General features: G+C 42.8%; 2 protein-coding genes across 2 annotated transcripts in view; one reads left to right on the forward strand and one right to left on the reverse strand.

Annotated features, from left to right (window-relative positions):
• Positions 1 to 2,993, forward strand: part of LOC133027607 (dynein axonemal heavy chain 9-like) — a 127,042-nt gene extending 124,049 nt beyond the window's left edge. The window contains exons 76-78 of the mRNA XM_061094657.1: positions 141 to 394; positions 479 to 614; positions 2,766 to 2,993. Of these exons, the coding sequence (XP_060950640.1) occupies positions 141 to 394; positions 479 to 614; positions 2,766 to 2,993 (618 nt within the window). The remainder of the gene's footprint in view (positions 1 to 140; positions 395 to 478; positions 615 to 2,765) is intronic.
• A 9,238-nt stretch (positions 2,994 to 12,231) lies between these two features.
• Positions 12,232 to 22,268, reverse strand: part of LOC133028332 (protein shisa-6) — a 67,340-nt gene continuing 57,303 nt past the window's right edge. The window contains exons 5-9 of the mRNA XM_061095528.1: positions 20,763 to 20,825; positions 19,158 to 19,178; positions 15,702 to 15,854; positions 13,316 to 13,419; positions 12,232 to 13,089 (exon numbers count right to left, since the gene is read on the reverse strand). Coding sequence (XP_060951511.1) covers positions 12,232 to 13,089; positions 13,316 to 13,419; positions 15,702 to 15,854; positions 19,158 to 19,178; positions 20,763 to 20,825 — 1,199 coding nt within the window. The remainder of the gene's footprint in view (positions 13,090 to 13,315; positions 13,420 to 15,701; positions 15,855 to 19,157; positions 19,179 to 20,762; positions 20,826 to 22,268) is intronic.

Here is a 22,268-nt window from a genome sequence, read left to right on the forward strand (position 1 = left end):
CTCTTAAATAAACAATGTGAACTCTTCTTAGTTAGCAGACTAGGTCGGCTTGCTCCACTAGAATTCCCCTTGCAGGTTAATCCTGCCATGAGCTGGATTTAAATAGTTTCTTTGTCTGTGACCCCCCCCCCCCCCTTTAGGGAGAGTTGACCATGACCAGTGAAATGGAGAACCTTCAGAACGCCATCTACCTGGACACGGTGCCTGACAACTGGACCAAGCGGGCGTATCCCTCAATAGCCAGCCTGGCCCTGTGGTTCAATGACCTGTTAGTCAGGATCAAGGAGCTTGAACACTGGTCCAATGACTTTGCCTTACCTGCTGTGGTGTGGCTATCTGGCTTCTTCAACCCCCAGTCCTTCCTCACAGCCATCATGCAGGCTACGGCTCGAAGGTAGGGTTGGTTTTCACAGTGGCATCATACTTGTAGGTTTTGATGGAAACCACTTGGTGTGACACTCCCAAATCTCCATGACAGGAATGAGTGGCCTCTGGATCGGATGTGTCTGCAGTCTGACGTCACCAAGAAGAATCGTGATGACTTCAGCTCCGCACCTCGTGAAGGGGCGTATGTACACGGCCTGTTCATGGAGGGCGCACGCTGGGACACACAGGTACATTCATCCATTCCTGATTGTCGTAGAGTTACCTGTTTGTTTTGACATCCAGCCTCCAGGGAAGAGGTGTGACAACAAAATTAAAAGCTGCACTCTTTTATTCGCAAGCACCTTGTAGGGAAATTTTCCTCTACACATTTCTTTTGATGATGTATGGTCGACGAACATAGGTGAGCTAATCTCAAAATGAGTCCTGAAAATGAATCAAGTAAAGTAGCTTGAATATTCCTCCCCTTAGGGGCGGCCACATCCCCTTTGTGGTTTAATTTTCTCCTTTGCATCCTGCTTACGGTCAGCTCTCAGAGCGCAGTGCATTACTCAGAATCCCAGGGCTCTATCTACATACATACCGCTACTGTATATGCACCCAGCTTTAAAGGGAGCATCCCTGTAGACTTCTTAATTAGCGAATGTGCAGAGTTTGCACTTGAACACTTAGAACACCCTTTAGAGGCGTTGTTCCTTTTTTCTTCATTAAAGTTGGAGACACAGGCAAATAGACAAGCGGACAGACGGGCCTGGCAGCTTCTCCTCACAACCCCTCCTCCTCCTCCTCCTCCTCCTCCTCCTATCTCCCTTCTCTTAGCCCCAAGGCCATTTCTATGCCACTGGCGGGGAGTAGCCAAGTGTGAATAGTTAGAATAAGCAGCACTCCATCTGGACACGGCTCTGTACAGAAGTAAAAGTCAAAGAGTTATGATAAGCCTGCTCATCTGTATTAATGACCCCATTCAGAATGGTTAAAGACATCAAATCCAGCTAGATACTGTATAAGATAAACACCTTGTGTGTGGAATGGATACCTACCTACTAGTTCCATCAACATCTGTCTGTATGTGGAACACATGTCTCGTGCACCTTCCATCATTCTTCTAATGGACTTCACACTTGGCATGTGTTTTGTTAATGGCCCAGCTTATAAGACTGAGACACAGATAAGACTTGGACAGGTACTAAACTCTGTCATGGCAACAACATTCACAGAACAGCAATTTATCTTTTAAATTTAAAGCAAAACATTTGTTTCATTGTTGTATTGCTTTATGTTGAGCTGAGTTCCAGAGCTTTTACTTTGAAAAGTTGCGAACTTGGGTTTATAAGATTGTTGCGATTGTTTAACAGACCTCTGAAATACCCGACATGGAATGTTTAAATAAAATGACAGCAGTTCAGTTAATCAGAACTTAATAGAGCCACGCAAGTGAACGTTATTAAAGCAAATTTTATTTAATTTTATGAAAAACATTGACCATAAAATCTTTTATGCAGATAAATCAGGCAGGATTAACAAAGTTTCCTAACTTCACTCTGCACCATAGACTGAATAAACAAACAATACAAAGTGACAGTTTATTTTAGGCCTGTTTGAGGAGGACTCACTAGTCACAAGGAATAATTCTGAAGGAGCTCTGGAGCATTACAAGCAAACAGCCAATTTCAAACAGACAGAAAATGCACAGAGAAAGCTCCTGTGTTTATGGGATGGCCAGCACTTAGTGATGTCTCAATATGCAGTGAGTTGTAAAAATATAAATAGACATCTGACGCAGTAGCCGCAGTGTATATAATGTGTCATTTAACTAAATATTCAGTGATCTCAATGAGCCCATATGCTCTGCTTGAATATACCCATTATTTGTATTTACACACACAGGCATGAAGCTATTGGTATTTATTTATAAGTCTTTAAAGTTTTACAGTAATTGCAGATGCAATTAGGGCTCTGTCCTCCGAGCTTTTCCAAAGTCATCAGGATTTACATTCATTCCTGAAAGTCACTGTGCCTGCATGGAGGAACCTCTGTTTGTCAGGCACTTAGTGTAGAAGGATTAATTAATGAGACGGACCACTCTTTTTTCACTGTGTTTGGAGAGTGTGTATTAGACTTTCTCCACTTTTCAAAGGTACCACCACATCGTGTGCAGCGAAGTGAAAGTCTAGCTCTGCTTGTGCCAGCTGCGATAAGTCGAACATCAAGTCTTTTCTCCTACAAAGGAGCATTAGTCATTGTAGTTTCCATGGCAAGGACAGTGTGTGGATGAAGTTTTCAGTGAAGCTCAAACTAATTCATAACTTCCCTGTGCTCTGTGAAATGTGTTTGTGTCCCTCTGTCTTTCCCTCTTCATCTGGACTTTCTGTCTTTTTCAGACCGGCTTGATTGTGGATGCCCGACTGAAAGAGCTCACCCCAGCCATGCCAGTCATGTTCATCAGAGCAATCCTGGTGGACAAACAGGAGAGCAGGAACATCTACCAGTGCCCTGTCTACAAAACCCGTCAGAGGGGACCTACGTATGTGTGGACCTTCAACCTGAAGACCAAAGAGCCCCCCTCCAAGTGGACCTTAGCTGGAGTGGCCTTGCTTCTGCAGATCTAGTAGAGTTTACCTTTTATGTTGTTATAGTTAAGAGTTCTTAGTTTTTGGTATTGATGTTTTTTCTAGTTTTTCTTCTTTGTTTTGGTTAATGGTTTAAGTGTTTTCAATGGTGTAATGGTTTTCTGAAAACCAAAGAAGAAATAAAAACAATATTTCTGAATACATTGTGTCATGCTTTTGGTCTCATTCCACTACTGATGGAGCCAGCAGTCAGCCACAGTTGCTTGTTTACTTGTAATCTAGGGCTGTAGAACAATGGAACAAAACAGTACAGAACATGGTAAGATCTGTATGTCTTGCTTATTGTTTTATCCCTACAGTATATTTACTTTTACAGGGAAATAACTTATTAATAATAGATATTTTGTTTTTCACATCGATTTTTTTTTAAATTGAAATAAGGTCATACAAAACAACATATTTTTGCATTCACACTTACATACATGATATAAAATATTTCATTAAATGTGACCCATGACAATGAACTTATGTAACAAAATTACTAATTAAAATTCATAAAGTCAACATTTTAGGCCGATATTTCATTTTAATGGTTTCCAGCCCTATTTGTTATCATACAGGGGCTGAAAAAAGCCTGCACCCCTAATGGAACTACATTCAAATCCACAAGAATCACATTTATGAGGGGACATGCAAGAAATCGTACACAGTCATTCATACTTTTTTAATAAAGATCAAACATAATCTTGAAAAACCTCATAAATGTCACTGTTAAAGAAAGTGAACATCCCTGATGGATATATAATGTGATTATTAAAGTGCATCTAATCTCCACAAATAGACATCTGGTGGATTGTGTCTCTTTGGCCAAATGTATTTCTGGTGTCATGTGCAAAGGCAGCAATTGTCTCTATCCACAGAAAGTGACACATCTCATGTCAGTAAGAGTGAAACCTTAATAACAGCAGTGAGTGAGCATCAATCAAGTCCCACAGAAAGAAGCAGCACATAACCTTTTAGCCTCTGTCATTGTGTAGCTACATTGAATTCTTTTGCCATTTGAGGATTCCACTGTGTAAAAACGCCTTTAAACAGCAGCTGTCAGAGCCATTTAAACTCATCCATGACTGGTCTGCACTTTGAACTTTGAAGGGCTGTTTCTAAGTTATTAAAATACAAATTATCTGAACTGTGTTTGTGGAGAAACTGTAGTCGCTCTGTATCTGTGAGTCATTTAGTGAGGAGGTGTATTAAATCTGTAGCTCGTTGGGCACACTGAATAAATTTAACTAATGCGTGCTTTTATACATTTTCTGTAAAACTACCTACACTGTATATTGTCTAAGAACATATCCATGTCTTAATTGATCATAAACTATATATATTTTAAACGTGTCCTGGTATTATACACTAATATTTTACCTTCTTCCAAGAAGTCTTCCGGAATAACAATGTTTTATCTTGTCGTGCCAGATTGTGCATGTGGTTTATTTTCACATACTCTACAATGTTTTCTGCTTTAGTGCCCATATGCAGTCGTTCCCCTATCTCCTGTTTCCAGTCTCCCAGTCCTGCCTCGTCTTTTCCAGGTCTTTAAGCCAACTCTGTCCCCCTCTCTCTTCTTCTCTTCACTCCTTTCTTCTTCTCTCCTCCCCATTTGCGATTAAATGAACCCTCTCCAAAGCAGAAAGTGCAAAGCCTCGTTGACAACGTTTATAGTTGAGACACATGCACACATCACACACACAACCCAGCTCTAAAATATCGTCCCCTCTTTCTTGTTCTCTTGCCGTCGTAGCCCAGGTTCCCCCGCGTCTCCTTCTCCTGGTCATTGGTTCTTAACAATGCGCTCAGAGACTGAGAGGCATGAGGAGGAGGAGGAGCAGATGAGGGAAAAGTAGGAGGGGGACAGCAGTGACGCAGGATGAGACAATTTTGTAGTATTCCCAAATTACACCTTTGGGTGGCATAATGAAAACCGATTCTGTCTGTGCACACATACTCACTGCAGGGCCCATGTAACTATGACTCAGCACAGTAGAACGTTTTTGGCCGTGATGATGTGAAGTAGTGAAATATTGCTAATTTGTGTAACTAACCCTTTGCTAAGCGCCGTTACAATTCATTCATTTAGGTCTTTACATAGAGGTAAACAAAAGCAGCTTCTCATTTCCAGGTAATCCAGGTCAATATTTTCGCCAAAATTCCCTCTGCAGACGTTTTACTGTTTCCAACTTTCTTATTTGAAAAACAGAATGCTCAGCTACACACATGCTTTAGCTCACGCTAAAAGACTGAGGCTAAAGTTGATGCCTTTTTTAAGACATTGGCTATGAGTTCACATCTGCATTAAATTGATGACACCACAGCGTCGCCGCTACATGGTCCCCGTCCGTTCGCTCTGTCAAAAGCGGCCGACAAATGCGTCCTTTCCTCCCAGAGAAACCGAAGCTCCAAGTTTTAGATATACTCTTTGAAAAAGCTTTTTTTTTGGAATGCTGGTTTACTACTGAGAACTAATCTCTGGGTCTTTTCAGACACTTTCAGCTTACTACAACAAACAGACTGTAGCTTTAGCCCAATTCCTTACACTTATGCACTTGTGTTCTTGGTTGTAAAGTCTAAAAGATGTACACCACCTTACATAGTCTCTCGCAGTGGCTTGCATATCATTACTTCTGCTCATCGAGTGGTGCACCTTGGACCACATAACTGACCCCGGAGATGATGTCATTGATGTGACGTGAGAAACCAGATGTATGACAGCTCCTCACAGCCCTTTATGACGGAGCTTTGCAGACGACAGCAGCTTCAGAACCCTGGTCTCGAAAGGTGTTGTGTGTGTTCTTGCTGTGCTACTGTGGAGAGAAAGCTGGAGTCTAAAAGGGTGGAGGGTTCTTTGAAAGGGTTCATGCTCCGGTTGAAAAAAATGTACATGTGTGGCACGTCAGGCGGTTGCTAGGTTACAGGTCAGTGCAGAGAAGCTCCAGATGTGAATGCAATAGAGATGTCTCCGTGTGTATAATATATAAACATGTCAGACACCACAAGAGGCAGAGGCTGATTACCCAGTAGCCATTTGGTGGAGGACAGACTGACCTGTCAGTTTGTTCTTCTTTTCAGCAGAGATGCTTCGTGCTAAGCGGTCACTTCTGTCCTACACCTCCCAGAAATCACTTGCCAAACAACGTGTCTGTCACACATCCTGAAATTCACATCGTGTTCTCTCCGAAATCTGCTGTTCGACACGACCAAAAGTGCAGTCGAGACACCTCACAGACAGTCATTTTCACAACAGGCATGTGAAGCGTTGATAAATAGTGTAATGTGGTCTCAGCCTGTAATTCTATCTCACTCATTGTACTCACTGCTCTGACCCATAAGACTTGGCTGTGGCAGAATGGCCGGATTAGCTGCTCCACAATCCTGGTACAATGCGAGGGGCCCCTGCTCTGTGCTGCCTCCGGCTCCACGTGTCCTCCCGCAGCCAGCGTGCTCTCAGCTGCTGTGCGGACCAACTGCGAGAGGAGCAGTTTTTGGCGAGGGCTAGAGACTGGGGTAATTAGCTTTGACAGAGCTGATGAGTCGCTAATTAAATGTTTATCTGAATCTGGCATCTGTCGTAAAACAAATGTCGGTTAGCTGCCGACAATCCGTGGATTATCGCAAATAACTGGGGTTGGGTCCTGCACGCGTGCAGATAAGATGGGAGAGGACGGTGATTTGGAGCAGCCACGGCAGAAAGGAGTCGCAGTCACAGCACCGACTGTGTGAATTCTCGGAGCTGGCTGTGACTCATAATGGAAACGATTATCTCCATCCACAGTCAAGCTGGCACAAGTTTTTTTTGACGAGTTCTGTATCAGTTATCTTTCCTGTCTGATTTGGACTTTCTAATCTACAACATCCCATTGAAATCCTATAATCAAAGCACGTCTTTTATTTGATATTTGATGGGTTTAAGAGATCAGTTCAGGATCAGCAGAATGTGTGTATTTAGCAGATAGTTTAGTTTGCTTTTACTTATAGGGGAGAGGTCTTAAGAAAACTGTCATCAAAAGGGTCTGTGAGTTGTAAAAAAAAGTAAAACACACCATGAAATATACTTTTTACAGAGCTACGACAGCATGTAAGTGTTTGACCATCTCCGCCTGAATGTGAATCCTTTTGGTTTCTGCCACAAATTGCTGCTTAAGCTGTATAACCTTTATTTAATCAGTTGATCTCAGGGACTGCGATCGATCAGACACACTACTACGTGCAAACAGCATCACAGACATCTCTTTAAAGGGCAACGTTTCAAGTTTATATCCATTCAAAGGCGTGACACCTGTATTTTAAAAACAAGTTGCCATTTAATTTGTAATAGTTGGTGCATGTTCACCTTCAGGATTCCGATCCCTTGATTTTAACTTTAAGAGGTGGGATATACTTAGGCTGCATTATGGGGAGACATTTAATAAAAGAACATGTGTAATTGCTTTGGTGGAATGATTCAATTGACGTTCTTTAATATTGTGAGTGTATTTTAAACTTCATCTTTCTCCTTTTCTCCGAGAATAATCTGTTGATCTGGATATTGAGTGTCTAGAATTTTTGTGAAGATCCGAGTAAAACCGGGATCGAGTGAGTTAAATTGTGGTTTCATAAGGGGACTGAGGTTTCCGGTTATGTTTTGTAATGAAACACATTGGCCAATCCCCTCGTCAAGATCAGGAGAGTCATTTCCACCATCTATAGAAGGACATGTCTGTACGTACACACGCCTGAGTTGCCTTCAGTGACCTTCATGCTCTCAGCTTGGTTTTCAGGAGCTGCAGTGAGTGGTGCAGCAAGTGATTAGAGGGATGTATCAAACTGTCCGGCACTTCTTATCTTGTTTTTGTTGCTGATATTTATTGACACTATACCCAGTACATGGTCAGTTTTACTGCCAGCACCCTCAAGTGCAGCAGGAAGAAGTAGCACAGGAGGAGAAAGTGGAAAGCGAAAGGAGTGACAAGCTTTTCACACCGTGTTTGAAGAAATGATGCACTTGAACAAAATGCAGTTGTAACAGAACGCTGTAGTCTACCATCCGCTCAGCAGGGTGGATGTGTTCTTGTGATCATCTGCCAGGTATCCACAACCGTTTCAATTTCAAAGACGACAAAAACATGTATCTTTGCACCTAAATTCTTTGCATTTGTAAAGATTTTTTTCCCTCTGCCAAGGAAGCTATGTCATCTGTTTGACTGTCTGTCTGTTGACAGGATTACGCAAAAACTACAGGACGGATTACCACAGGACTTGGTGGAAGGATGTGATATGGGTCTGAAAATAAGTCATTACATTTTGCTGCAGTTCAGGATCAAGGGGCAGATCCACAAACTTGTTTCGGAATTTATTATAATTTTAAGATCGTACATGATTTCATTGGTTTGTCAGAGAATAATCTCTTGAGGGTCTGTTTAGGGGAGGGATATTTATGAGTGTGTGGAATTGGGTGCAGATCCAAATAAAAATCCGGATCCAGTGGATGTAAATGTGGATTCATGAGGCCTTGGCGGAGGTCTGGGCTCTACTGACCACCTACAACGAAAAAAAGACAAAATCCTGAATTAAAATAGCTGCCGTCGCTCTCTGTTTGTTTAATCTACATCCACTGAATGTCACTGCAAATCACCTCGGAGTCTCAAAACTCCGACTGCAGAAGCAAGGGAGAGAAGGAGGAAGAAAAGAGAGAGAAAAGTAATATTTTTAAACAATTAAATAACCATCTGCCCGTGAACCGTGTTTGTATTATAATCGGAAGCAATGGGTCCTAAAATAAAAAAAAACCTGGCTGAAGAAACGTGATGAGATGTGGAAAGACAGTTTGAAAGCTGCTGATTATTTAATGTAAAAACAGTGTTCGTGGTCAGTTTTCCCGTTCTTTACTTGAGTTGCAGTGCTGGTCCCGGGCTTCCACAACCGTCTCACCTCTCACGCTTCAGCTGCTCTCCCATCCATAGATGCTTTTTGATTGCAGTCTCATATTTTCATTTAAATGCTGATGGGCTGGAGGATCAGTGTAAATTGCAAACCTAAACTTATTCTGCTTTTTTCTTGTCCTTTCTTCTATCTTTTTTTTCCTCTCGTGTGTTTGTGGAGGAGTGCAATTGCAGGCACTGTTGTTTGCTCTGCGAATTGTCGTTCACACCCGTGGACTTCCATGAATTTAAAGCAGGTCGGAAATTGCACTGACCAGCATTAAAGTCAACCATATTAATTCAGATGCCAGATTGAAGTACAGCCCAGGCTAATGCCGGCTCCATACATGGTGATGAAACTGTCAGCTGAAGATTTGGGTCTGGCTGTCAGATAAGGTGTCAAAGCAGCAGAGCCCAAGATATCCCTTTAGTCCCATGGATGAAGCTATGTACATACTACGCTTCCCATCATGCATCTTGATAGTAAACCTTCCTCTCTTCTTGAGGAAGCTATCAAAGAGCAGAACAAAGGTTTTGCTGGGAGAACTAATTGAACTTGACAGACACGTACATGAACACTAGAATGTCACTCAGTAGAACGCATGCCAAGTCCCAAAAGTTCCCGTATGAAACCACATTTAATTTCACTAGATTTTCTTAAACTGCAACAAATTGCACTTGCTTAATATAAATATTAATCTCCTGAACAAGACTGATACATGAATTTCTCTAGAAAAAATCAACAAAAATGTTCTCTATTCATTGATCCGCCACCTGATTCGCACCCATGGCTAAATGTAATGGCTCCTTCCCTGACCTACACCTCATTGTTCCACCAAGTTGGATGGTAATGTGTTTTTGCGTAATCCTTCTAACAATGAAAACATCCTTGGCGGAGGTGGATCTTAGTTAAAGGTCATTTGCATGAGCGTATCAGCAGATTAACTAAATGAAATATGTCTGGATGTTGCTAACTGACTGAAGCTCAGGCCAGTCAGCAGATGGAGGCCAAATCAAGTGAAATACTTTTGGGACATTTCAGTCTTTCAAACATCAAATCAACCACAGCAGCAGCAAATGTAACCTGGTTTTATTCAGGCGGTGATGCCTTTTGACCTGTTAACCAACAAATCAGTCGTAACTAGAAAACGTATTTTCTCTTCCTGGCAGGCCGTGTTGGTCTCTTATAACCATGATCACAATGTTCCTTTAAATAAAAGAGACACTGGTCGCTTAAATCTGTTTTTGAGCAGTAAACTAGATTATGTTACTGTTGTTTGATGAAAAACAATAATGCTGCTATCAAATTTATAAAAATAAAAACAAATCTACATTTATTGGTGACTCATAACCGCCTCCTAGTGTTCTAAACTATCTTACAGCTATTGTAGTCACCCGTTAACAATGACTCTGCTTCTACAATTGACATTTATGGAAAAGGTTAACGCTAATCAAAGGTGTGCTGCCCCCCCCCCCCCCCACCACCACCACGTGAGAGTGGGAATCTGTAAGTCTGAGCTTATTTTCAAAATCCAGCCTGAAATTAAACCTCCTAATCATCACATTGTCTACCAGGAAACCACGGAGGTGAGAAGCTTTCGACTTCATACCAAAATTCAGTTTAAAAAGTGTGTGTGCTGCTTCTGAGGTGGTTGCTTATAGCTAACTAGAATTACTCAGCTTTAGCCACTTGGTATGTTGTATGCGTGTTTATTTTTTATTCCGGGGAGAGGACTTTCAGCCAACACTAATGGGTGAAGTTGCACACTACTTTTTGTTCTCTAAGCTTTCTGGTTGTGTATAGAAACATCCGTTTTCAGAGATACCGCTCGTTTGAACTGTAAACCAAATATAGCATGACTGACTGCACTGTGACCAAACACATGGTTGTTTGAAAATCACATTTCTTGTCAAATCTATAAGAATTTGCCATTTCATGGGTTGTACATTGTTGTGCATTTCGAACTGTCTCGGACCTTGCAGGACCAATGTTTGTGTAGAGTCAATCAGTCTGGAATGTTTGGGATGTCTCCACGTTTCTATTTCTTTAAAGCAGCAAGAAACACACAACACAGTCATCTCTCAAGCCACGATTCTGAATGTTTAGAAAAATATGGATGGTTTATTTGACCCTACTTTGACAAGAGTTATAATCAATTTCCATGATTTTCAACTCCGCTGATGTCAATGGAACACAGTCTACATCCAAATATGAACAGTGGTATATCTGTTTTCAACAACACATTCGTTCACTTTTTCGTTCTACAAACAGTTTCGCAAAGACACACACAGTATAGTATTAATTTATCCTGTCAAATACTTGGTTAAGTGGATTTCTATTCTGATCGCACGAAACAGTGATGATTTATAGTTGTTTTTTAAAGAATCTATTGAAAACAGACAGTCTAATACAAGGTCCATCCAGCACAGACTTGTCCATTATACTGCTTCTAAAATAGCTTATTTACAATCTTCTACTGGAAGCAAAAGAAAACCCCGCCATTGCTTTAAAAACAAAACAAGCTAGCTGTCACTATTCAAACTCAAAAACAAAATGAAGAACAAAACAGAACTTTTTTTTATTGATTGTGCTTTGTAACCCACAAAACCACTTCATCTCTAGAAATGGGATATCTGTCAGAGGCACCGAACAGAAGTGCTGATAACATCCATTTCAATTTCTCTAATTGAGATTCTCTAGAGCTATGAGTAGGACAGGGCGTACAAATGGTTCTTTTTTTAAATTCATTTATTTATATATTTATAAAGTTATTACAGGCTCATCCTTGCTCATCACCTGTGGTGGCGTTGTGTTGCACAACAGAAATCACGGAGGATTCGGTCTTTGTCTTTAACCATGCAAAGCCCTTTAAGATTTGCCAGAAAAGGTCACAAAATAGATTTGTTGGACTAAGGGGGTGGTGTGGGCTGAAACAGACATGATGAGTGTTTTCTCACTAAAACATGGACAGGATGAGGTTGTAACCTGTGGATGAATAGAGTATTCAAGACAGTGGAATTAATAGTAGGCAAGTTAGCTTGATAATACCACTCCTGACTATTCACAACCCTGTCTGGCTTCAGATCTCGCTGGGCGTGTGTCTGCAGTGTACAGTGAAGAAATTTTTTCCGGTCTCTCACAGTAAGCTAGTTGATGTTCTTGGTCCTGGAATCTCTGACTTTGCAGGAACCTCAGTCAAAGAAAGTGAAATCGCCCTAACCCTACTCTAAAAGAACTCCAGTATATCCATGTACCCCGATCAGCCCGACCCCCCGGCACATAACAGTGCTTCCTCCTGTCCAGTTCAGCCAGTCCCCGGCTGCTGTTACACAGTCACCTCAGTCTTGCTGCCTGTGCGATAGTGCTGTGGCTGTTGCTGCTGCTGGTGATGCTGTGGGATGTAGTGGAGTTGTTCCACAGTGTGGGTCCGTCTGGAGGCAAACGCTTGCCTCTTAGTTGATGTCTGGTTCATAGCTAAAGTGTTGGAGTGCCCGGTGCTTCCTGCTCCCTGTGCCCCGCTACTGCCGCCACCACCATTGTTAGAGGCACTGGGATGGGAGTGCATTTTGGTCATCTTGTAACGATCCATTAGAGGAGTGGTGGGTATGAACACGTCTGTGTGTGATATGGCGCGCGACATTGACATGTCGCTGCCGCGAAACCCACCGGAGACGCTGCTGACCATGCCGCGCTTCAGAGACATCATCAGCTTGTCCGGCGAGAGCAGAGGATCCTGGGAAAGGAGGCGATCTTGTGAGTACAGGCGATCTTGTGAATAGAGGCGGTCTTGAGAGTAGTGGCGGTCTTTTGAGTAGAGGTGATCCTGCGACAGGAGTCGATCCTTAGAGTACATGCGGTCCTTGGTGTACAGGCGATCTTGGGAGGTGTGGCGGTCCTGTGGAAGCAGGCGCTCCTGGGATCGAAGGCGCTCAGCGGACAGGAGCTGTTCATCAGAGAGGATCCTGCCTCCGTATGGGGACATACCATTAGAGGATATGCTGTATTCCTGCTCTGGGGCCCTCAGTGGAGACAGGACACGGTCCTGGGACATGGCCCTCTGGACGCGACGGGGCCGCTGCCTTTGCTGAGACTGCTGCTGTGAAGACTGCGCCTGGGAGGGGGCCTGGGAAATGGAGGACTGCGGGGGCTGGCTCTGGAGCTGCTGCTGCTGCTGGTCCCGGTGCTGTTGGGCAAAAGATGAATGAGGGGAGTTTATTAACAAGCTGAGGGGGTAAAAGTCTCGGCCACTCACCGCTGCAGAATAAAGCGAAAGACTAGCTTTCAGTTTCTAACTCATTCAAATCTGGAGGCTCAGATAGCACTAATGGTTTGCTTGAATAAGTGTACGAAGAAAAGAACACAACTTTGTTCAGATGCCTGCACACTTAACTGAGCACCTGTGTACCCACCTGGTCTTGACTTATTTTGAGAACATGCAACGGAAGAGTGCTTCTTGCTGCAAGGTCGGGCAGGTGTCGCTTTCGAGTGTAGTATTCTTCGACGTCTTTATCTGCTGCAGAGGAGATGAGGATAAAAGAGCAGAGACGAGAGGTGAGGAGGAGCGACAGCAAGAGAAAACATGGGCAGGTGTTACAACGCAAGGGGAGAAATTGGATTAAGTAGTGAGAACGATTGCAGATAATGCAAAGAACAGTGTTGGTAGACCCATCTGTGTTTCACCTTTTCAAGCTCATGGAGGGGTACAGAAAACAGAGAGTGACAGAGGATCACAGTCGGACCATATTACATGCTAGGCACATAGCATCAACACATCCAGGCTTCATCTGGGATTGAACAGGCAGCACTGGCTGTGGGAGCAAACTTCTTTAAAGGTCACGGAAAAGTCTACTAGAAACACTGCACAGATATGGAGGGAAGCACGCAAGCATGTCATACAGTACATACATGCCAGAGAGCGAATTGTATTATCGCACAATTACGTCACATTGAGAATGGCGAGAGTATTAAATGTCCTTGAACGGATGATTTATCTTTATTTATGTGTAACTCTAACATGCATTCACAGCACATCAAAAAGACGAGTACATTTCCAGAGATAATAGAGTGTAAGAGTGAATGTAGCATCAACTTCATGCCACGCGACACAGACCCATGCATAAAGATTTGTGTTTGTGTACATAATCACACACAAGGACGCACATTTACAAACACTCTCTGACATCTTGTCAAAGAAACACAATGCAGCATAAAACATTCAAAAATGGAAAACATTTAGTTACAAGTTAACAAGATGCTTCTTCCTCGACAACGTCATGGCTGTCTAACCATCATAGTAAGTCAGAAGTAAACACCAGTGTCTTTTATAAGGGTGACATAACTCATGAAGATTAGACCTATCCACCTTATTAAGAATTTGGAGGTGACTCTGAGTCTTTTTCAATAATGGCTACAGCAGTGTTCTCGCCACCTGTCAAGATTGCACCGACCGAAATCCTCTCCAGCGCGGAGCTGCGGCTGCTTTCTGCAAATCGATTAATTATAAGAGATAATAAAAACAAGATGTTCCTTTCTCAAGCATAATAGTCTTCAAGATCTGGGCAGGCCATTGCAAACTCATCATCCATATTACCATAGAGTGAATGAACAACTCCTGAAGTATACTGTCCTGCACTGCGACGGGCTAAACGCTTTTCTTCAGTTTGATACCAATTTGCATTAATAAGCAGCAGCATTCTTCTCTTTTTATTATCCCGACAATGAAAATGCTGCTCTATCTTCCTCCCAGCACAATCCAACATGATCTATCAGTGTGCAGACACTAGTTGAGCAACAAAAAGGAAACTGCAGAGCCTTTTGGCTATTTGCTGCAACAAATAATATGCTTTGGAAGCAGAAAGAAAGTTGGGAGACTGAAGGACACCGCTTGAGGATATTTTTTCATTTGAACACTGTGTCTCTTCTGCACGCTGCTATCTGTGACAACCGAATTCATTCGGGCTTTGTTTAACTGCCTATTAAAGATTATTATGCTAATTTTCACAAGCATGCTTCAAATAAGTGGATGGTTCTTTTAGGGGGCTTTCTGTTTCTTCCCACACAGAACAACTGAGGACCAGTGAAAAAAAACTGCCTCCTGCCACCCTGCTTTGCCATTTAGTTTGAAATGGTGCCTGGCAGCTACGATTTGGAGCCAGTGTGGAGTGAGCCCTGACGGGAGGAGTTGTAGATCGTCATCCCTCATTTTGACTGCAAGCCAGCAGTGAAGTGGGGCAGTCATGATGAAATTACACAAGCCTTAAGGAATGTTTGCGTTCCACTTAGAGAATATCATGAGATGAGACCTCATTACGCAGCAGAAATCCAGCGTAGCACCGCTAAATCAATACCGAGCCGGGCCAGGCACAAGAGGCCGCTTAATGTACTTATACGCTCCAAGAGAAATAGGGGCTGCAGCCTTAAAGGGGAGGCAAGGGACGCATGGCATATCAATGACTCATAGTTTCTTGAGGTGACTAGGCTGATATCGTGAAGGATCAGAGTAAATGCTTGTTTTTCTGGTTCAAGGTCCCCTCCATCCACTGAGATGTTTACTCAAAGGGGAGCGCCACAAATCTCCAGGGAAAGTTGTAGGCATACTTTTTTGCGACTTTTTGTTGATGTCCTTAGGGCTGCAGGCAAATCAGATTCACAGCTGTAACACTCGGGGGTGGGGGGGGCACTGAGTCCCAGTCGGGTCGGGGAAAGCACACTCAATGCAGTACTTTTTTTTTTTACCATGCAGGGCATCCGGGCACGGGGCCTACTCTTGCATTAGTGCAGTGAACTTGGACCTACTGAGTTTCTTCAGGGACGAGAACCGGCTGAGGTCGGCTTTGACGGCCGCCTCGTAGGAGGGCGGCAGGTGTGAGAGGCTCTGGAAGGAGCGTGAGAAAGACAGGTCGTAGGGCTCCGTCTGTGAGGTCAGGATGCCGCTCATCCGATTGTTCTCTGGAGACACATACATACATATAGACACAGAAAAAGGGAAAAAGGAAAAAAAATGGGCAGGCTGGCTTCTCCTATGCCACCACCACCACCCCTCACCCCAAACCCTCCCCTGTAGGGACGAGACCCTCACCGAAGACCACCTGCTGAGGTAGAAAAGGACCGGCAGGTTGGAGTGTTAGCCCCCCGTTCACACCTGCTAGCAACATCTGCCCTGAGAGGTCCTCCTCCTGTGACATCTTGTGATCCGATCAGACGTCATTTGTCATTTGACCGAATAATGTTGTATGAACTCAGTGTGAGTATAGAGATGTGTTTGATGCGCTCAGACATGTTCTTAGAGCCGACCTCTTGTGACCAGATCACTCAGGACAGATGTTAATACCAGATTGGACCGGGATCTTAGTCATACAAACATTTCCTGGAGGCAGAGGTGCTCTAAAACAATCTCCAGAAGAATGTCACTGGACTAAAGTGGGAATTCATAGATGGATTCATGAAGACAGAGTTTATTGTGCGAGTCAATTTTGCCGAGCAGTGAGAAATCTGAATAATTTACTGTTGTTGCCGGGGCTGTAGCCACTGAGGACACAGAGAACATGCACTCTCTAATGTCTCTGGGGAATTGAGGTCTGCATTGCCATCAGTACAACATTTACATATGTACAAATGCACATAAAATTGATTACCAGGCTTGGTATTTTTTAGTGAGTCAGATCTGGTTCAATAGCAATACCCTTGCGATGAAAATGCAATGAACCTTATAATTTTTGATAAAATGGAAATGAAACTATAACTCATTCCTTAAATTCATGAGAGACGATCACTTAGATCATTTCACTCACCCCTCTCTTGAACTTAATGAAACCAATGGAATTCTATTCATTTGGCAGGAAGATTAAATTTGCAAAATACAAAGCTTAATATTAATTATAAGAAATGATTGAAGCCTATTTACCAGTCAATACTGTTTTGCTACAGCCCTGCTTGTTGGCTTTGTACAGCGTCTCAGATTAGAATCACAAACACTCGCTATTTATCTGCCTTCTCACACATTTGTTTCTTTGCCAGAGCTGCAACTCAACTTCTGAGCTGAGCGTATCTGCCTTTGAGAAATGGTTTTATGTCTCTCACTCCAACGTGCTGGCGGGCAGTGCCGGGGGGATTGCTGGCGGTCACATCAGGCACATCGCTGCGTGTTTGGTGTGGGACGGACATGACAGGTAACGTGGTGGTTTGACGAGAGGAAACAGCGGTCCACAGGAGAAAAAGGACGAGACACAAAACAAGCGAGACAACACACCAAACAACAGATGTGTGCTGGAGAGTGACCCTGACAGTGCTGTGATGTGATCTGGGACGTGGCAGCGAGCAAAGTATGGCCTGGCTGTCGTTGATGCGACATGATATGAAGCCAGGAAGACACATGAGGTGGTGACTGGACCAAAGCCCTCTATTATTCTCACTCTACTCTTTCTCTTTATCTCTCCTTCTCACACGCACGTACACAAACATCCGCAGTCGGTACCATTCACCGCCGTCTTCCTCGCTCCGTCAATCTTATCTGTCCAACCATGCTGCCACCCACTTCCCCTCGCTCCTTAATTCTTGCTCGTCCATTCAGTATTCCCCTCTCTTTCGTTTTCTTTGTTGCTCCCGCTCTATCTTGCTTTCTCCCCATGCGCTGAGTCTGTCACGCAGTGCAGAGCAGCGGGCATGGGTGCGGCTCCAGACCAAGCGGACTGATAAAAATAGGGCTTTAGTAACCGCTGTAGGATGGGGAGTGGGAAGGGAACGAGGGGAAGAGAAACAGATAAGAGAATCTAAAAAGGACGGAAAGAATGGTGAAATACAGGAAGGAGAGGATAAAGAGGGGTGAGAAGAGAAAGGAGCCTGGAGAGAATGGGACGGAGAGGTGGTGGCGGGGGGTCCTGGGAGCGGCAGGGAGGGCGTTCAGAGGCTGTGAACGATCTGTAAGTGGACTGTCTGCCACACTGCATCAATAAGGGGAGAATCGACCCACACTGTGACATGCTGTTAGCTATCTCAATAGCAAACCCATTTTACTGCTTCATCACACCGGACAGTACAACCACGGAGACCTGCTTCAAATAGTCTTTGCATATCTTGGTGTTAAAGAGTTTTTAAAGGGCAAAACTGCTGATGTTCTATATTTTCTTAATTGTCAACAAATGACATGAAAAGGCCAACACCAAATACGGATGAGTGTCTAGACTGTAGCTAAAGTCTGGTCCTGGGTTCCTTAATGCTAGGTTTCTTTTGTTTTTTACTTGTCCCTGACCAACCAGGGGTAAGGGACGGATGACGTAGGCTGAGCCCATTTTCAGTCAACATGGAAGTTGCATTAGCTGCTGCTGGGACCAAAACAATTTAGGATGTTCAGTCTCTTGAGTCTCTGACAACATGTAGACTAACGTAGATTTCATCTTTGCTTGTTGACATTGTCATGGCCTTTTAGACTCTTTAATGGAGTTAGCAGCTATAGCTAAAGGTAAAGGGGGGGAATGTCTCTATTTATAACTTCTAGACCACGGTCTTTGCTACATTATTTACTTTGATCTTGTTAGTTTGGGTTTCACATTATACAGTTATTTAGGGAGCAGACTAAAGAATTTTGTAAGACATAGGTAGATCCTGTCGTCTTCTACCGACACTTAACATTGATGAGTTTGTAGATGGGTATGTGTCGTCTTTCTCTTCTCCAATTGTTTAAAGCTGAGTCAATTTCCTGCATTTGGTCCGAAAGTCTTAACTTAATAAAAAGAAAATGTATACACTGCAAACAAAGCAGACCATGATTCATTTGGACTGAGACCAGTGGGGGGATATTTAGTTCTGTTTGAGCAACAGCTTTTTTCTAACTTGTAACTGTTTGTGTCTATGGTGGAAATCAGTGGTTGGGCCTCAATGCCTCAAACACAATAAAAAATAAAGAATTGAGAGAGGGATTTTAGTATTTATGTTGTTGACAATAAGAAAAATTGTGAATAGCATTTTTTATTTCAACTATCAGCATGTGCCACTCACTATACATACATAAACACTTGGATTGACTTTCTAAGATTGTGGTACCACTTTCTTTTGTGTGTAAAATGTTCAAGGAAAATCGAACATTCAGCAATAATTCTGAGCAAAAGCTACTTAAATCAGGTCTGAAAACACAGCAACTCAAGTTGAAGGAAGGAATACATCAACGCAGGAGTTAGTTTGTGGTGCAAGTGAACACAAACATGTGCTCATGGATGAGGTAATACACAAGATCAAACATATGTATGTATGACTTACCACGTCTCAATGATCGGTGAGCTACCAAACCCAAAGTGAAAAACACAATATTTAAGAAACATGTCGAGGGTGAGAAAAACAAGACCCACACAGACCCACTCCATATTTAGCATAATTTGTACAGGAAATCCCACTCAACAAATAATTCAAATCAAATCAGCTTTTACTTCCAGTTGCATATAATGTAGACTTGTTTGTGTGATAGTGCATATTCTACAAGTTGTATTATTTCTGGTTTCTTCAAGTGGCTGGGGATTTATGTAGAAAATAGTCTGCTTACAGAAATGTGAAGCCTTTCAGGGCGGCAATGATCAAAGTGTCTGTGTTAGATGTGTTGTTGATATGGATTTTTCACGTTTTCCAAAGATCTACAAGGCTTTTGTTTTTGTGTGTGTGTGTGTGTGTGTGATTGTGTGTGTGTGTGTGTGTGTGTGTGTGTTCGGTGAAAGGAGCCACATGGTCAAATAAATGTCCATGGAGAAAGAACCATTCTGGCTAAAGATTTCAAGCATTGCCCTTTGAACGCCTGAGAGCTCACCCACATTTTTTTTTTTCCATTTGTGTTTCAAACAAACAGAATATAAATCAAATGGTGAGATCAAGAAATGGTGAGATCAAGAAATACTGAACAGAGTGAATATTCAGCTTGTGCCCTCCTTTCTTTCCTTTCATCTCGGTCTCTCCTTTCTCCAGCATCCACCTCGAATAACTAATCAATTCCAACTACTCCTCACATCTGCCAGTGTGTGACCCCAGGTCGGCCTCTGCCCGCTCAACAGAACTATTCTTACCAAAGAGCGGAATGACGTCAGAGATCAAAAACAGCTACGACTTCTTGGGATAACAGCAGAACATCGCAGGTTTCAAATGCTCTGTCAAACGTGACCTGAACATAACATTAGTTTGACCCTCAGTCTATTGCATTCTCTTCATAAGAAAAATGACAGTGGGATATAAGATCCTATAATTAGATCTTTGGCTAAAAAAAGCCACATTTTTGAGAATGGATTGGCAGTGAGGCAAATTGAAAAGAGGAGCATGTCCAGGGGTTTCACACTTAAATGTCAAGCACTGCAAGTGTTTTGGCTCCCTATCAGTTTTAATCCCTGTCCATATTAAGTGACCACTCTCGTACACTGGCCAGGCACATACTGGGAATTGTCACAGATAGATTGAATAATAGCTTGAATAATAGCTCGTCTCCTACGCGTGTTAACAGTTGCGTCAATGTAAAATGCAGAATTTAACAGCACAACAGGGTCAGCACCGCTTGTAATTGATTATCCATGTTGAGTTCTACACTGGTAGTCGAGGCTAATGCAACATCTTTCAAAAGGGGGTCATGTAAAAGAAGCCTGACCAATCAGTGAAGGCCATGTCGTGGCTGAAAGAACCATTCAGCAAGCGCTTTTGAGTGTCGATGTTAGCGACCAGCAGCGTTTACCAGTTTTAGCGTCTCTAAAACTCTGGATTTGATTGGACACCAGACGTATCCATTGCAGAGTTGTATGCGTTTTCAACTATCAATGTGTTGATGTCGTGTTGATAGCTGAACTGATCTGTGGATATATCTGAATGTTCCCCTCTCCCACTGCTTTGTCTTACCATTCTTAGGTGTACGTGTGGGGCTACCTAGAGCCACATGGTTATAGTTGTGCTGATGGGTACCTGCAATGACAAAAGCAATCAAACATATGTTCAGTGTCTATAATGCTCTGAACCGACTCAGATACAGACTGTTACAGTGTGAGGCTAACAATTAAAGGGATATTTCACTAAAACGCTGTTGATGTCTTTTGGTGGCATTTTTGATCGATGCTTTTCATATAATTGACTGTATAAAAGTTTCAATCCACTTATATCGCGTAAACAAATTTACTGGGAGCCACATCACCATTCTTCAATTGCTGGTAAACTTATTTGGTGGGTGAAATATCCCTTTAATTTCATCAAATTAAGGGAATGGACATAAATATAGATGGCAGAGATGGTGAAGTGAATCTACAGCAAATGGAGTCCGCTGTCATTTCTGTGATACCCTGCAAAACATGTTTATATCAAACAGATTCCAGTAGGCCACAGTCAAAACATTATGGATAAAAAACAAGTTAAAAGAAACAGGGATAACAAACACTATTTGTCACATCCTGTCCTGGACCACAGAGACGATCATTATCTGTGGAACATGAAATTATGCGTTACATATTACATGTAGTTTGACCAAAACTAGAAAACCATAAGCACAAAGATTAGAGTAAAAGAGTAAATGAAGGAAACCTCTTTACCATTCTCACTGTATACATATGTGGTGTTTAGTGAGAAAATGCTGCAAATGAATCAAACACAAGCAAACTGAGACACACCTCCCTCTATTTTCAGCAAATAGACAGTATATAGGATTATACTGCAAAGACAGGGCATACAAGAAACATCATACCCAACCAGAATGACACTCAGCTCAGTATATACCTCCACTAGCTGGCCCAACAGTCTCAGTTATGAAATCCAAATTTCAGTTTGATTCTAATTAAACACCTTATTTCACAATGTAGCAGGAGGGGGAAAAAGATTCATGGATCTGCGAAAATGTATGAGTGCTCCCTTGGGTCAGGGAGCATGATGTATATGTTGGCAAAGCAGCAAAGTGATCTTGTTTTGCCCATTTAAAAGTGCAGTCTTATGAGTTATTACGCCACAGCAATATTCCCATAACACACAAACACACATACACACACACACACACACACTAGTTATCTGTCTTTGGTCCTTGCCGTCCTTTCCTTTGCATGAGGATGCTCTAATCAGCAGTAACAGTCCTATGTTGCCATCTGGGAGAGCAGAGCCATTTTCATTTTCAACTCCGAGAATAAACAACAGTTGTACCCAATCATCTGTCCACCCTGGAGTGCAGGAGTGTCTGACAGTGATGCGGTGGCACGGTGCTCGACTGGGCACCGCGCGCTGCAGGTTGTTCAGTTGAAAGATGGGACCTTTACTGAGCCCATTGTACTGAGAATGTTGATGAATGACAGCCATTCTCAGCAGTGTGCAGGAGCGTGTGTGTGTGTGTGTGTGTGTGTGTGTGTGTGTGTGTGTGTGTGTGTGTGTGTG

Source organism: Limanda limanda, chromosome 21, assembly GCF_963576545.1.
Source record: "Limanda limanda chromosome 21, fLimLim1.1, whole genome shotgun sequence".
NCBI lineage: Eukaryota > Metazoa > Chordata > Actinopteri > Pleuronectiformes > Pleuronectidae > Limanda > Limanda limanda.